The sequence below is a fragment of the Eptesicus fuscus genome, chromosome 21 (genome assembly GCF_027574615.1).
Source record: "Eptesicus fuscus isolate TK198812 chromosome 21, DD_ASM_mEF_20220401, whole genome shotgun sequence".
Taxonomy (NCBI): domain Eukaryota; kingdom Metazoa; phylum Chordata; class Mammalia; order Chiroptera; family Vespertilionidae; genus Eptesicus; species Eptesicus fuscus.
In genome coordinates, this window is record NC_072493.1 from 49,576,804 (window position 1) to 49,593,834 (window position 17,031).

The 17,031-nt window shown below is 46.8% G+C and overlaps 1 protein-coding gene across 1 annotated transcript; it reads left to right on the forward strand.

The window, feature by feature from the left end:
• The first annotated feature begins 10,300 nt into the window (after nt 1-10,300).
• On the forward strand, nt 10,301-13,895 carry LOC129147558 (zinc finger protein 501-like). The gene is given in 2 exon segments (XM_054710101.1): nt 10,301-11,398; nt 11,400-13,895. Coding segments are annotated over 2 exon segments (1,161 nt in total). The 3' UTR covers nt 11,463-13,895.
• Nucleotides 13,896-17,031: the final 3,136 nt, after the last annotated feature.

Below are 17,031 nucleotides of genomic sequence, written 5' to 3' on the forward strand. Positions count from 1 at the left end.
CGAAAGTGTACCCTCATTCAACACCACAGAGTGCATAGTGGAGAAAAGCCGTATGAGTGTAGTGATTGTGGGAAGTTCTTTAGACGAAAGTCTAACCTTATTGAACACCACAGAGTTCATGCCGGAGAAAAGTCTTTTGAGTGCAGTGACTGTGGAAAGTCCTTTAGAGAAAGACGTTCGCTCATGGACCACCACAGAAGTCACACTGGAGTAAAGCCTCATGAGTGTACTAAATGTGGGAAATGTTTTTGCAGCAAACGTAGCCTTGTTAGACATCTGAGAGTTCACATGTGAGAAAAGCCTTAACTGTGCAGGGGATGTTTTATCTTTCTCACTCGACAACACTGAAGGAGACTTAAATCCACTTACCTGAATGTAAACCCCTCTTATCTGAACATACACTGTGCGAAATTCCTCATAAGTTTGAGGTACAAGTGAGGCTTGAAGGAGCTGCATTGCACATGCTAACTTCCATGGACTCCACCTCATTGATGTCACTGCGAGTATTTGTGGCTGAAGTGACCTCCTCTACCACCTGGCTCACCTGAACAGTGTGCACCAGTCACCACCCCTGTGTACTCACGGAGAAGGAATTCTGTGTTACCTCTTCTGCTTGAGAAATTTATGAATTCTTTGAGCTCTTGGCAGGATCTTCATTCCTTACTCTCTGACTAGGAAATTGACCTGACCCAGGTTTCGTCCAGAGCGCCCATCCTCAGCTAAGAGGTGCTACCTCTCTCAGGGACATTGTGGGTCTCACATTATTCTGTGATGAAGTGTTTCAGGCTCCAGTTCACCAACCTGCAAACCACTTGCTGTCCTCTGCTCTGGTTTATGATCTTTTATAAAGGTGTTTTTTCTTGTGTACCTCTACTTTTCTTGGTTGTTTTAATTCCCTGGGATGATTGGAAGAAAGTAGTTCTCTCTCAGAATGGAGAGGTGAAGAGATATGGTGGGGTCCCAAACCTTTTGTGCTTTGGAGAGCACAGCATGATTTCAGAACAGCAGTCTTTGTCCAGTATTGGCTTATTTTGTGTTGCCGAACAAGGCCTTGAGAGAAAGTCTGCATGAGTTTGTGGTTCTAATTTGCAGCTGGTGCCTCTGTTATTGGTGATGTCATGGTCACCCAGAAAAGTAGGCCTTTGTTGTGCTGCTGTGGACAATATGAATTGTATTCTCTGTTCGCAGCATTTATTACACAACTCTCAGCAATGTTTCGGGGGATTCCTTCCCACACACTGTAAGGGAGCCATGTGCCGTAATGTATAACATTTCATAGGCTGGTGCCATTTGCTGTAAGACACTGAGGTTTAGAGTGAAACACAGGAGAGAAACTCTGTGTTCATAGTGCGTGGGAAAGACTGCAGTAAATTAGATGAAAGGGCCTCTTCTCAGCGTTATCCACAAATGGTCGTGGGCTGTGGCTTGTGTGACTCTGTGTACAGACGTCTCAGGACCTGCATCACTGTCTCCTGTGGCTGAAATCATTGGCAGGAAAAATAATGTAATGGTTGTTTGGATTCCCCTCGCCCATCTAGGGTGTTCACCTCAGGGTTTGCTCAGCAGGCAAGACCTCAGAGCTAGAGGCAGGATAAGCCTGTAATCAGTAACACGATGTGACCTTTGTGACTCCTGTTGGTTCAGATGGCAGTAGTCTTCACTGCTTGCCAACATTTGTTGCCACTGAGGCAAGGCTGGTCCTCTCAGGAAATTGGGAAGGAGATGGTAGAGCCCATATAGGGTTGACATTTTAATTTTCTAACGAGACAGGGATATCTAGGTCTTTATTTGAAAGTATTTTAAGGCTTTATTTCGTATCTTTATAACTGAAAAGTAACAACATGCACTTTTCTCATGTGTACTATTTTGTGAGCTTGGACACAGGGATCAAGCTGTAAACCCATCACTTGTGAAATAAACTTATCTCTCACCCACATACAGGTTATGGCAAAAGTAGGCTTATTAATGTGCGCAGAACTGAGTCTAGTCTCTTTTTTTAAGAGGAAGTATTTTATGTATCTCTAAAATAATGTATTGACTTTCCAGAAAGAGAGGGAGGGCGACAGAGGATGAGAAATGGCGATACGGAAAAGGCGCAGCTGAGTGCGCAGACACAGGAAGTTTCTCGTCTTTATACCTTTCGCGCTCTTTGCAGATTTTACAAAGAGCTCTGTGTGAATTCTTGTTACGGACAGTGTGTAACCTTTTTAAAAATGTATTTTATTGATTTTTTACAGAGAGGAAAGGAGAGGGAAAGAGAATTAGAAACATCGATGAGAGAGAAACAGATCAGCTGCCTCCTGCACACTCCCTACTGGGGATGTGCCCGCAACCAAGGTACATGTCCTCAACCAGAATCAAACCCGGGACCCCTCAGTCCGCAGGCCGACGCTCTATCCACTGAGCCAAACCGGCCAGAGTCAGTTTGTAATCTTGGATACATAAAGAACAAACATTTGGCATAAGAATATGGGAATTATTATCAGTAATTGTCCATTGCGTTAAATGGCTAGCTTGAAAGGTCAGACAGCTAAGTTTTATTTTTTTCTATTATTTAAACTAAAACAGTTTTTTTATAGAATAAGAGACTAAAAATGCAGAGTTTACAGAAAAAGGTACTATAACAATAGCAGAGAATTTCAAACAGCAGTTTTTTATACAAGATGGAGGTTACTATGCTTCCTCCCCACTGGTTTTATGTAAATGAGTCAAATCATTGACTCTTGGGGGTGGTTAACGTTGTTAACCTACTCAGCTTTGAGGTTTCCTTTACTAAGTCCTATAAAGAGAATTAATAATACGGCGCATGTGAAAGTGTTATCGTTAGAGAATCCTTCTGCCTGGGTTGCCTTAAGCCACACTGGGATCCCGTCCACCTTGACTGCCCTGGGGGTGGTCAGGATGACGGTATGTGGGCCCCTCTAGGTAGGAGTCAGTCCTTGGGTGGTAATTTTTTTTACCCAAACGGAGTCCACATGGCCTCAAAGGGGGCTCTGCTTTAGGAAGGACTGGGAGTTGGCCGTGTTGTTAGACATTAGAAATGTGGTTTCTCCAGGGAAAGCTCAGTTCCTCGTTCCCCATGAGCTGTGCCCACGCCCGTGTCCCAGGCTATGACGGATCCCTCAGCAACAGCTGCTGCCATGGGAAAGTTATCTTTATCACTCAAGGACTAACCAAAGTTAAAAAAATAAAGATGATTCTATTCAGAAATCATTGGATTTTTATGCTTAAATGAAAGCAAGGTTGGGCCCTCGCTGGTTTGGCTCAGTGGATAGAGCATCGACCGGACTGAATGGTCCCAGGCTCGATTCTGGTCAAGGGCACATGTCCAGGTTGCGGGCTCCATCCCCAGTGTGGGGTGTGCATCTCTCGAATCATTGATGTTTCTGTCTCTCTCCTCTCCCTTCCTCTCTGAAGTCAATAAAAATGGATTAAATAAAATAAAAGCAAGGTTGGGATCGTGACAATGGCACTAATAGTGTGGGATTTTCCTGAGATCTGTGATACTGATTCTATTAGCCTCTTGGTTTTAAGAAGACAGACTTCCCCAGAGTTCAGTTGATTCTGATAACTGTTCCACAGAGATTTCTCTGCATTTAACAGTATGTTCTTGAAAACTCAACCCTTTAGTTCTTTTGTAAATGTTTAATCTTCATCTGAGGACATGTTTATTGCTTTAAGAGAGAGGAAGGGAGAGACACAGAGAACATTCAGTAACTGTTAGCTCCACAGCTGCACAATGTGTCGTGACTACAGATACTCAGACAGTGTAGGCAATGTCAACCTGTTGGCCCCTGTATCCTTTCAAATAGTACTTTTAAAGGAATAGGATAGGATCATATATATTCTTTCATAGCCTTATTTTTCTCTTAATAATGTGCTATTTCTGTATTAAAAATAAAAACTCTGGCCCTTACCCGTTTGGCTCAGTGGATAGAGCGTCAGCTTACAGACTGAAGGGTCCCAGGTTTGATTTCAGTCAAGGGCATGTACCTTGGTTGCGGGCACATCCCCAGTAGGAGGTGTACAGGAGGCAGCTGATCGATGTTTCTAACTCTCTTTCTCTCTGTAAAAAATCAATAAAATATATTTTAAAATAATAATAAATAAAAACTCTGAAGGCTGGAGTGGTTCAGTTGTTTGAGTGTCCTCACGTACAGAAAGGCTGCAGTTCAATTCCTGGTGAGGCCACAAGACAGGCTTCTGACTGGATGCCCAGAAGGTGGGTAAGGGAGAGCAGGAGGCACCCCACCTGTGTTTTTCTCTCTCCCTCTCATTTTTCTCTCTCTCTAAAAATAAAATGTTTAAAGATAACTATATATCCATTTAGATGTGTGGTCTTCAGGAATAATTGACATAATACTTTTCACCTCAGGGAGCATTCTGAGCTTCATGGAATCTGAAATAATATCTCCCAGCCATTTGGGCACCCCAACACCATTATTGTCAATGGACAGTCAGTGACTGGGATCTTATAGCCACCTGCAAGGCTTGAAAAATTACATTACCCAAAGGGCACTGTGCCTAATGATGGCTGCGTTTAGCCAATGAAAGCCCAGGAGAGGTGCATTATCCTGGTGGTCATTGGTTTGGGTGTGATTCCCAGATTAGTTCTCCTGGTGGTCATATTTACCGCTTCGTTCTATCAACCTAGAGGCCCGGTGCACGAAATTCGTGCACGGGGGGTGGAGGTGTCCCTCAGCCCAGCCTGCACCCTCTCCAATCTGCGACCCCTTGAGGGATGTCTGACTGCCCATTTAGGCCCAATCCCGGTAGGCGGTCGGACATCCCTCTCACATTCCAGGACTGCTGGCTCCCAGCTGCTTGCCTGCCTGCCTGCCTGCCTGATTGCCCCTAACCGCTTCTGCCTGCCAGCCCGATCACCCGCTAACCACTCCTTTGCCAGCCTGATCAACACCTAACTGCTCCCTGCTGGCCCGATTGCCTCTAACTGCCCTCCCCTCCTGGCCTGGTTACCCCTAACTGCCCTCCCCTGCTGGCCTGGTTACCCCTAGCTGCCCTCCCCTGCTGGCCTGGTTGCCCCTAACTGCCCTCCCCTGCCAGCCCGGTCACCCCTAACTGTCATCCCCTACAGGCCTGCTCGCCCCCAACTGCCCTCCCCTGCTGGCCCAGTCACCCCCAACTGCCCTCCCCTTCCAACTGCCCTCCCTTGCTGGCCTGCTCGCCCCCAACTGTCCTCCCCTGCTGGCCTGATCACCCACAACTGCCCTCCCCTGCCGGCCATCTTGTGTGTTGGAGTCATGGTTAATTTGTTTTTTTGTTGTTTTTTTTTAAAAATATATTTTATTGATTTTTTACAGAGAGGAAGAGAGAGGGATAGAGAGCCAGAAACATCGATGAGAGAGAAACATCGATCAGCTGCCTCTTGCACACCCCCTACTGGGGATGTGCCCGCAACCAAGGTACATGCCTTGACTGGAATCGAACCCGGGACCCTTGAGTCCGCAGGCCAACGCTCTATCCACTGAGCTAAACCGGTTTAGGCATCATGGTTAATTTGCATATTACTCTTTTATTAGATAGAATAGTCTGAGGCTCTAGCAGGCAGCATCACGACTAGGACAAGCCAGCAGAGCAGCATCGCCCTGTGCAGGGTGTCTGAGACTTGTTGACCTGCAACAGGCAGGAGGTCTCCATGCTTCACAGACTCCTCTCTGCTTACTGAGTTCAACTCAGCCTCACCCTATGGTGCTGGCGTCTGTCAGGTCCTGCAGCTCGAGTCCCAGCATCCAGAACAGTGAGTAGCTTGTAGATGACACAGAATGTGACGGGGTGAAAGAGGGCGACGGCTGCAATGCCACTCAGTAAGGACGTGGTGGTGTGGCTGAGCTGGGAGGCTTAGGGAAATCCAGGCCTGTTTTGTGGCTAAAGGCAACAAAGAAGATGAGGCAAAGTTTTGTGTGAGGAATTTTACTTTCATCCTCAGGATGCTGGGCCATGGATGGTTGTGAACAAAAGAGGGACATTGTCTGAGGCAGGGTTCTAAACATTTCCCCAAAATGCTGATAAGAACACATTAAAAGGGAGAAGATAGCAGTTAGGGTCAGGAAGGAGAATTCCTTTGAAAGATAAGGAACTTGGCAAGAGTCTGCACTGAGGACCGAGCCCTGAGGGAATGCAGGCATCACCCGGCCAGGGGCTGGGCCAGGGCCCTGAGCAGCCTGAGCCCCTGGGTCCTGGCGGTGGGTGCCAGGCCCTCACCAGGCCTTTAGTTCCCACAGGTTCCTGCAGGTGCAGAGCCGCTTAGGGGGACTGGTTGGTGGAGTGTATTTCAGGGCCTCACACTATCGGGGCCTCTGAGATAGTGTTGTCCCGGGACTGTCCTGCCACTCTTTCAGCCGTGGGACCTGGCGACATAAAAACAGACACAAATCCCAGAATCCTAAATCCATGACGAGGGTTGTATGAAGTGGTCCATGTTTCTGGCAAACTGTGGAATGAGATGTGGGAGGTCCTTCCAGGCACAGGTTCCGGAAGTGGCAGGGGCTTGGAGTGGAGACAGCCGGTTCAGGACCCTGCAGGAGTGCTTTTCATGGGAACAGGTCATCATGGGAGAGGAGTCGGGTCTAGAGGAGCTTCGTGACAACATGGTTGTCTGTCTGCAGGTGATGGGGGCAATGGGAGATTTGGAGCAATGGAGGCAGGTGATCTGACTCAGGTCTCATTAGACTCCCTGTGGCTGCCGCATGGAGAACAATATGGGGGAGAGGGAGGTGGTGTGGGTAGTCCGGGAGAATGTGATGGTAACTGGCCCATGATGGTGGCCGTGGAGATGGAATACACGGTTGGATCCTGGATTGGTATTTTAGGTGTGGCCACCGGGATTTTCTAATTTTGAGGTAGAGAGGGAAGGGGGGGGGCGGTAAGAATCAGAAATGAGATGAAGCTTTGTATTTAGCATCTGGAGATATGGAAGCACTATCATCTGGCATGAAGAAATTCATAGTGGGAGTGTTTGTGATCATTGCAGATAAACACAAACATTTATTTTGGCCTGTTAGGGTATGACATATTTCAGAGAGCAGTTAAAGAGCATCCGGAACTCTTCCTCTGTTCAAGAGGAAGACTACTCAAAAGGAGTGAGGACTGCGTGGACCAGAGAGGAGTCGGAGATCATCGTTTTATTTTAATTGGAGGCCCAAGCGCAATCGAAACAAGTGGAGATTGGGGCTGGCGCATATTTATTTACTTCTTAAACACTCACCAGGGATTTTTGTGTGACCCTGGGTGTGGCCTGGGGTGTCGCACTCAGTCTGGTTGATGTGCCTAGGGGCATGAGTGGCCTTCTGTGAGACTCGCTGGGCATGGGGTAGAGCGCCCTCGGCCATGATACTTGAGGCTGTGACTGGTGATGGGAGATGGTGTGTGGCCGGGGGAGGAGGGCTCTGCCTATCGAAGACGTTATCTGGTTCCCAGTAGGTGAGGCCGGAGGAAAACATGGTCACGGGCGGAGGGCCTTCAGAGCAGGACCGAGGCTGTGCCTTGGGTGTGGGCTCTCAGAACTGGGTAGAGCTTCATCCAGTCTGAGTTTGCCAAGCACACTCTGCACCACACATGCTGACCAGTGACTAAGACCACGGAGATGACTAGGGGGCGGTGGGTGTGGGAGAGGCGTGGGAGGAAGAATAATGTGCCCTTGGAGAGGGCGTGTGAATTCATGGCCGCAGGACACTAGATGTTGCAATAAGGGTGAATAAGGAAGGAGTGAGTGAGTCCATTTTTGGTGGTTACTGGATGATGATATATGATATGATATGATATGGAGAATTTTAATGTAATTGTCTGAAAATAGGGGTGTTGTTGTCGAGGACTGACACATCGATCACTGGGAATGCGCTAGCGTGTATTGGTGTCACCTGGGCTTGAGTATTCTAGTGGAACGGGGAAGGGAGATAGAAAGAGAGAGAAATACGTTACAGAGGCTGTGAACTAGACATTTGGAAGAGAAGGTGATGAGGAAATAGTGTTCTCGCTACGGCACATTTGGGTTCCCTTTGAAGATGCGCCCTGGAAACGCAGCTGTGGGAGAGAATGTGGTTCAAAGAATCATGTTGAGCAGGTGGTGCAGAGTGATGGCCTCCGCACGCTGGTATGAGGGTCAGAGGGTGAAGCATGATGCCATGGTTTTTCATGTCTCTGAGGGAGAATCTGGGTGATAACAAGGGTATTGCCTGACAAAATAAGTGATAAATCACTCACATTTTCTTTATGGCCAACCACTCTCTCTACCCTATGTTGGTGACACCCACTGAATTGACAGGAGGCAGTGTGGCCGACATGTGAGGCCCAGAGCTCAGGTATCTTCTCTCTGCTCAGCTGCCTTTATTGTGGGAAGACCCAGCATCAGTAGGAATATAAGGAGAGAGTGACTTTGATGGGACCAAGACCTGGTGTCTTGTCTGATGAAGGGTAAAGGGAGCAAATGGATGTGGAGGTGGGGAGTATGAAGAACTTGAAATCCCAAGACAGAATCTAATCATGGACTGACCTGTCCCCATTACGACAGGATATGGACTTTGAGGACGTGGCCATCGCCTTCTCCCAGGAGGAGTGGGGGCTCCTTGATGAGGCTCAGAGACTTCTGTACTGCGACGTGATGCTGGAAGTGTTTGCACTTGTGGCATCCGTAGGTAAGAGCTTCACATTGTCCCAGTGTCCTGAGGTGATGTCCTCTCTTCCTTTATTCCCCAAACGCAGCTTTCTCTCTCCCACAGCCAGACCATGGGCTCTGCTAATGTCCCCCACTGTCCTGTCAAATGGGCTGTGGCTGCCAGAGGTGAGCTGTGTGGAGAGCCCTGAGCTATGGGCTCCCCAAGCATCCCTCACACCCATTGCCGCAGAAAGCGCAGCAAGTGTCTGGGAGTCAGGAGTCTCACAATGAGCTTAATGGGACCCACTTTGAACTTCCTTTTCCTGGGAGGGTGTCTGTGTCCACCTGGCCTCCACTTCGGCCCCATTCCCCCAGGTAAGGCTCTGTGGCTGCCTGGGCACGTTATGGTCTTTACTTCCATGAACCATTCTGTACTTGGAAGATCTTACCTTTATTGTTGTTTGTAATATTTCCTTCCCTCAATACTATTGCAATCCGAATTGCTCTCGGTTATTGCCGGCTGCTCAGCTCTTTGGTCTTTCGTGAATACTCTGAATATTTAGGTTGTATGTATTTATAGAGTAGAAGGTGCAGGGAGAACCCTGTGCTTTTTCGCAGGGTGAACTGGCAAGATGGTCTCTGATGAGGCCTGGTCCTACTGAGTGGAAACTGGGGGAAGGTATCACATCAGGGCTTTTTTCAGATCACACCAGGAATCTGCTTGTGTCCAACCATATTGAGGTGCAGGTGCATTTGTCCATTCCTTATTTCTACATTTTCTTTGCCATAATTGACATTTTATGAGTGATCCTTTCATCTGTGACTTCCTGGCTTTTGGCTGCCTTCACTTGGTCACCTTTTTGCATCACTGTCCCTCTGTGCTGCTCCCTCTGCAGTCTTCTCCTACATGGACCTGCACGTGTTATGAGATGCACATGCATGCTTAAGCAGTCCTCGAACACCTGCTACTGAATTTTACTTGGAATAAGACATAACCAACCTCTGCACAGCTTGCCCATGTCACCAGCAGACAAGCCCTGCTAAGCACTGTTAGCAGAAGGAGCTGATGATACTGCTTCGATTCCATGTGGTGCTTGCCATGTGTGTGTCATATTTCTGCTGAGGCTTTCCTTGTTTTGTGATATTCAGAGCACCCCCAGAACTTCAAGGAGCCTTTTACAAATCCGTCCAACACATCCTATTTTCCGACATTTGCGTGGAACACATGTATGATGTGCAACATATTTTTGTAATGGAACTTCCCCCATCACTGTAGTGAAAATTCATTTCCTCACCATTTCTCTCTTTCCAGGTTGTTGGCATAAAACGGATGAGGAGGTCTGTCCTGAGCAGAGTGTACCTGTACAAGGAGAGTCACAGGTCAGGGCTTCCAAGACAGCTCCAGTAACCCAGAGGACCCATCTGTGTAAGCGGTGTTTCTCTGTGTTCAAAGATACTCTGCACCTGACTGAGTCACAGGCAGCAGACTTTGAGCAGAAAGCCTTCTGCAGTGACGCATGTGTGAGAGACTTTTGTTTCAGTGCAAATCCTCTCCAGCAGCAGAGGGAAGCCAGTGGAGAGAAGCCCTGGAAAGGAGCTGTGGACAGGGCCTTGTTTGTGACCAGGTGCAGCTTCTCCTTATCAGGGCTGCCTTCAACCAGTGGGGAGGTTGGGGGACACTTCCCAGCCATGTCAGAGCTTCTCCAGCACCAGGCCCCTCTCACCACTGAGGAGCCACACAGTGGCAGTGAGATTTCAGAGGAATTTCTCAATAGAAAAAGGCATCACCAGTGGGGTGAATATGAAAATGCTACCAGCCACAACCAGAAAGTTGTGCCTCAGAGTGTCTGCTCTGGAGAAGTGAAAAATGAGTGTAACAAATATGGAAAAATTTTTAGAGGAGTCTCTAACCTTATTCGACATAGGAAAGTTCACACTGGAGAAAAGCCATATGAGTGTAGTGATTGTGGGAAGTCATTCAGGCAAACCTCTGTTCTTAATCTACACCAGAGAGTTCACACTGGGGAAAAGCCATATGTGTGTACTGAGTGTGGCAAGACTTTCAGTCATAGGCACAGCATCATAAAGCACCAGAGAGTTCACAAAAGAGAAAAACCTTGTGAGTGTAGTGAATGTGGAAAGTCCTTCAGACAAAGGCATTCCCTCGCTGAACACCAGAAAGTTCACACAGGAGAAAAACCTTATAAGTGTAGTGAATGTGGAAAGTCCTTCAGACAAAGTTCTCACCTCACTGTACACCAGAGAGTTCACACAGGAGAAAAACCTTATGCGTGTAGTGAATGTGGAAAGTCCTTCAGACAAAGGAGTTCCTTCACTGAACACCAGAGAGTTCACACTGGAGAAAGACCTTATGAGTGCAGTGAATGTGGGAAATCCTTCAGTCATAGGCGTTGCTTCACTGAACACCAGAGAGTTCACACAGGAGAAAAACCTTATGAGTGTAGTGAATGTGGAAAGTCCTTCAGACAAAGGAGTGCCTTCACTGAACACCAGAGAGTTCACACAGGAGAAAAACCTTATGAGTGTAGTGAATGTGGAAAGTCCTTCAGACAAAGGCGTCCTCTCACTGAACATCAGAGAGTTCACACAGGAGAAAAGCCTTATGAGTGCAGTGAATGTGGAAAGTCCTTCAGACAAAGGTGTCACCTCACTGAACACCAGAGAGTTCACTCTGGAGAAAAACCTTATGAGTGCATTGAATGTGGGAAATCATTTAGAAGCAGTAGTCACCTTTTTTACCACAAGATAGTTCACACAGGAGAAAGGCCTCATGCGTGTAATGAATGTGGGAAATCTTTTCGCAGCAAACCTAGCCTCCTCAGGCACCTGATTGTTCACAGTGGAGAAAAGCTTTAAATGTGCACCGAATACTTTCTTTTTCTCATTGACAATAACAACACTGAAGAGGTCTCTTTGATACACATTTAACTCAATATAAACGCATTTTATCACAACATACACTCTGCTAGATTCCTCATAAAGTTTCAAGCACAAGTGGTGCTTTAAATAACTGCATTGCCCTTGCTAAGCTGCTCAGGCCTACTCCCCGATGGATATCACTGGGAGTATTTCTGGCTGAGGCGATTTCACCTCCACCACCTGGCTCACCTGAACAGTGTGCGTCAGTCAGTCACAACCCCTGCGTGGTCAGGGAGAATGCATGTTGTGTTCTCACTTCTGCCTGAGGAAACTGGGATTACTCCCAGCTCTTGGCAGGATCTTCATTCCTTTCTGACTAGGAAATGGGAGTTGATGGAGGGTTCACCCAGCACACCCGACCTCAGCTAAGGAGAGCTACCTCTTTCGGGCACATCATGGCTCTCATATTATGCTGTGATGAAGTGTTTCAGGTTCCAATTCACCAACCTGCAAACCCATTTAATTTTCTAACACGCCTCTGGATTATGACCTTGTCGTAAAGGTGTTTTTGCTCATGTGCCTTTCATTTTGTTGGTCCCATTCATTGCGTGGCTTGATTCGAAAGCACGGTTGGGATCTGTCAGCATGTACAGGTGAACAAATATTGTGGGAATCCCACCCTTCTGTGCTGTGCTTCAGAAGGCCAAGACGGAGTCAGAACATCACTTTGTCCACTATTCACGTTTACTGCAGTGCTGCCCGAGACCTCGAACGGAAGACTGCATGCCATTGTGGATCTCATTCGCAGCCTGGTGTCTCCTATGATTGAGGTCCAGGGTCATCCTACCGGTGGGGGCGGGGGGCTTTGTTGTCCTTCTGTGAACAATGTGAATTATATTCTCTGCTCACAGTAGGTATTCCATACCGCCAAGGTGCCCTGTGCCGTTAGGAAGGACATTTCCTAGGCTGGTGTCGCTTGTATTAAGACTCTGAGGGTTAGGTTGAACGACAGCGGGGTCAGAAACCCTGTATTCCTAGTGAGTGGGAAAGGGTGCGGTGGGCTAAGTGAACAGCGCCTCTTCTGAACGTTACCACAAACGATCGAGGACACGTGACTCGTGTGGTCGTTGTGTACAGGCGTTCTCAGTTCCTCCACCACTGCTTCCTGGGGCTGACGTCATTTTTAGAGGAAACAGTCTAAAGATCTGTGTCGTCCTCGGGCCCCTCTAGGGTGTTCACCTCAAGGTTTGCTCAACAGGCAGGACCTCAAAACTAGAGGAAGGATGAGCCTGTGGTCAGCCCCAGGATGAGGCTTTGTGACCCCGTCAGCATTCCTGTCGGTTCCGATGGCCGTGGTCTTCCCTGCTCACCAACATGTGCTGCCACTGAGGCAAGGCTGGTGCTCCCAGGAAATTAGGAGAGAGATGGGAGAGCCCATACAGGGTTGACATTTTAATTTTCTAACAGGACAGGGATATCTAGGCCTTTATTTGGAAGCACATTTTAAGGTTTGATTTAGGTATATTTACAACTGACATGCAACAAAATGCACTTTTCTAACGTGTACTATTTGGTGAGCTGGGACATTTGGATCAAGCTCTAAAATGGTCACATGTGAAATAAACTTATCTCTCTCCCATATACAGGTTAGGGCAAAACCAGGCATATAGATGTGAATATGCAAAACACAGAGTTTTCTCTCTATTTTTCTAAATAAGTATTTTATATATTTAAAAATATTTTAACAGATTTTCACAAAGAGGAGGAAAGAGAAAAAGAGAGAGAGGAAGCATGAAATGGTGATATTAGAAAAAAACATCAAAACACCTGCCCCCTGCACGCCACCTACAGGGCATCCAGGCAGGCATGTGCCCTGAGCTGGAATGGAACCTTTCCATTGAGGGCAAGGGTGGTGCCCAACCCACTGAGGCACACTGGCCAGGGGAGAGTTTATTCCTGTATTTTTATTTTTAAATTATTGTAGTGATTTCCCTACCCACCGTTCTAAACCTACCTTTGCCACACCCTGTATTTACCGCCTGCCCTTTTGTCTCTCTGCCTCCCCAGCCCTAACTGCAGTCATTGATTTTCCTTCCTTTACAAGATTAGTTCATATTTTTCGTAATTTCATAAGTACTACAAGAAGTATACTCTTTAACAAATATTGCTTTCTTTCATGCTCCACCGTTATTTTGAGATTCAACACAAATGCTTATGTGAATAGTTAATTTTTTTTATAGCAGAGGTGGAGATTTATTGAAGAACAAGGACAGACTCCCATGGAGGGAGAGGGAAGAGTCCCACAGAATGGACTGCCACCTGGGGAGGGGAGAAGGTGCCCAATAGTTATTATTTTTGTCGCTGTGTCACACTGTGTCCTGGGAATAAACACTCTATCTGCTCACCTGTCTGTGGTTTTAGTTATTTCCAGGTTCGGGTACTAAAATAAATCTGCTGGGAATATTGCCTTCAGTTTTTTATATGGAGGTATATTTTACTTATCAAACTGAGGCAGTGTAGGTGAATGTTTTACCTGTAAATACATCAGGAACTGGGATCTGAAATGGTCATTCCTTTGCCTTCCCCCCCACACACACAGTAATGAAAATTCTAGTTGTTCCACAACCCTACCAGCACATGTGATGTTTAATCTGTTTAATATAGGCCAATAAATGAATATAGTGTTAACTTACTTGGGTTTAATTCCATTTCCCTAATACATTTTTATGGTGAACTTTTTTTTCCATGCAATTATTTACACTGTCTTTATCTCTTGTTGATAACTCTGGTCAGAATCTGTTGCCAATTTAAAAAATGAATTTATTATTTTAACCAATAAGAGTTTAGTGCAGCAACTAAGACATGTTTTCATTTCACTCATTGTTCAAGGAATCAACTGACTTCTTTGCAATTTTGAACTATATGTATTGAATACTGGAAACAAAATTGTTTTCCAAAAATTTAATCCTAAGTGAAATTAAAATTTTACTTATAAGTTAATCTGTATTGCTACATTCGTCTCCATTCTTTTCTAAGTCTAAGCATTCAATAGTACATTAAGTGAAGTTAAGTTTTGTAGTATTTGTCAATTTCCCTGATGTAAATACTTTCATAAATATTGCCAAAATGATGACATTGACCATGAGTCTGCTAAGATATTTCAGTAGCAAATCATTTTATTTTGAACACACTGATACAGTAACAGCTCAAGAAACATTCATAATAAAAAAGTAAAATAATTGGGGAGTAGAAAGTTTTAAACATTTTTAAAACTTTGGTTTAAGTATAGTTGATTTAAAACATACATTAAAAATGTGTTTAGCCCTAACCCGTTTGGCTCAGTGGATAGAGCGTCGGCCTGTGGACTGAAGGGTCCCAGGTTCGATTCTGGTCAAGGGGCATGTACCTTGGTTGTGGGCACATCCCCAGTAGGGAGGTGTGCAGGAGGCAGCTGATCAATGTTTCTCTCTCATCAATGTTTCTAACCCTCTATCCCTCTCCCTTCCTCTCTGTGGAAAATCAATAAAATATATTTTAAAAAAAGAAAAAGTGGTTTGCAAGCAGAAAAACACTCTGAAAATAAAAAGTAACTTTAAAAAAAAAATGTTTTGATTTCAGAGAGGGATGAAGAGGGAAAGAGATAGAAACATGAGTGATGAGAGAATCACCGATTAGCATGCCCCACAATGGGCACCGAGCCCACAGCCTAGGCATGTGTCCTGACCAGACATGGAATTGTGACCTCTAGGTTTACAGGCAGATGCTCAACCACTGAGGTACACCAGCTGGGCTCTCCTAAGCTTTTAATGGTCCCAACCCCACCTGCAGCCAGGACAGCGCTGAGCAGCAGCGATTCATCCCGGGCTGAGCCCCTGGACCTGCCCTCAAGGCCCCCTTTCCTCTGATCGTCCGGAGAGCTGCCCGCAGCCCCGCTCTGGCTGCCTTATTTCCCACACGTTCCCGGAGCCACGGGAGCCGCCCAGGCGCTGCTGTTGCGTGTCCTGTCCTCGGGCCTACATTTCTTTTTGTCTCCAGCTTCAATAAACGTGCCCTCAGGTTCTTCTGAACTCCTGTTGTGAAAACGTTTCTGCATGAAGTCAAGAACTCAAACACTACTGGCCAGCATGGTTATGCCTGGGACATCCTGTATAAAGACAGACCAAGGCATGGCTTTGCTTACAAGGGTTGGGAGAAAAGGTGATGGCCCACACTCACTTTGGTGTTGTTGAGTCAATTCAATCTTAGCAATATTCCTTTTTAAATGTTTTTATTTCTTTTATGGAGAGAAGAGAGAGAAACATCAATGATGAGAATCATTGTGCATCTGCCTCCTACTGGGATGGAGCCCACAACCTGGGCATGTGCCCTGACCAGGAATCGAACCAGCTATGTCTTGATTCATGGGTCTGTGCCCAACCCCTGAGCCTTGCTGGCTGGGCACACTATTCCTTTTTACTCTAGTACAGAGGTCCCCCATATCCCCCTCTCTACTCCCCCTCTACCCTGCCCCACACAGCGTCACCACATTCTTGTCGATGTCATTGGCTATGCAAATACGTATATACATTTGAAAAATATTTTTTAAATATTTTAAAAAATATTTTTATTGATTTTAGAGGAGGGGAGAAAGAGACTTAAAAACATCAACTGCTGTTTTAGAGAGAGAATCACTGATTTGCTGCCTCCTGTACATCCACCCCCCACCCCAACACACACACACAGTGGGAATTAAGCCCACAATGCACATATGTGTCTGACCAGGAATAGGACCGTGACCTCCTGGTTCATAGGTTGACAGACAACCATTGAGCCACACCAGTTGGGCTATATTATTCAAACATTTTTTTAAGTATGTATTTTTAAAAGTACATATTTTATTGATTTTTTACAGAGAGGAAGGGAGAGGGATAGAGAGCCAGAAACGTCAATCAGCCGCCTCCTGCACACTCCCCACTGGGTATGTGCCCGCAACCAAGGCACATGCCCTTGACTGGAATCGAACCCGGGACTCCTGAGTCCACAGGCCGACGCTCCATCCACTGAGCCAAACCGGCCAGGGCTGCATTTTTTATTGTTGATGGTATTACAGATGTCTCCCGTTTCCGCCTGTGTAGATACTCTTTGGGGATCTATTCCAGGCCTCCCCAACCCCTTCCCTGGGCGATCCGTCAGTCTGTCCCGGTTAACTGGATCCTCTGGTCCCATCTCCCCCTTCCCCAGCGCCACTTGCGGTGCCACAACACCTTCATTCCCCAAAGTCAGGGGCTGGAATGCGAGTCTCCTTTGGGCAGTTGAGAAAACTACATTACCCAGAAGGCAACGCGCCCGCTTCTGAGGCGGTAAGGGGCATTTTGATCCCTGCGCATACGGTTAGGGCGGGACTTCCGGCGTCCTCCTGCTGGCGGACATTTTGCCTTCTGTTCACGGACTCGTGGGCTTCAGCTCCCGGGTGTTGAGTGAGAGGAGGCGTGGGAGGCAGTGTCCCCGCGTGCGGGGTGTGTCTGAGGCGGGTTGACCCCCAACGGGCGGGATTGGGGTCC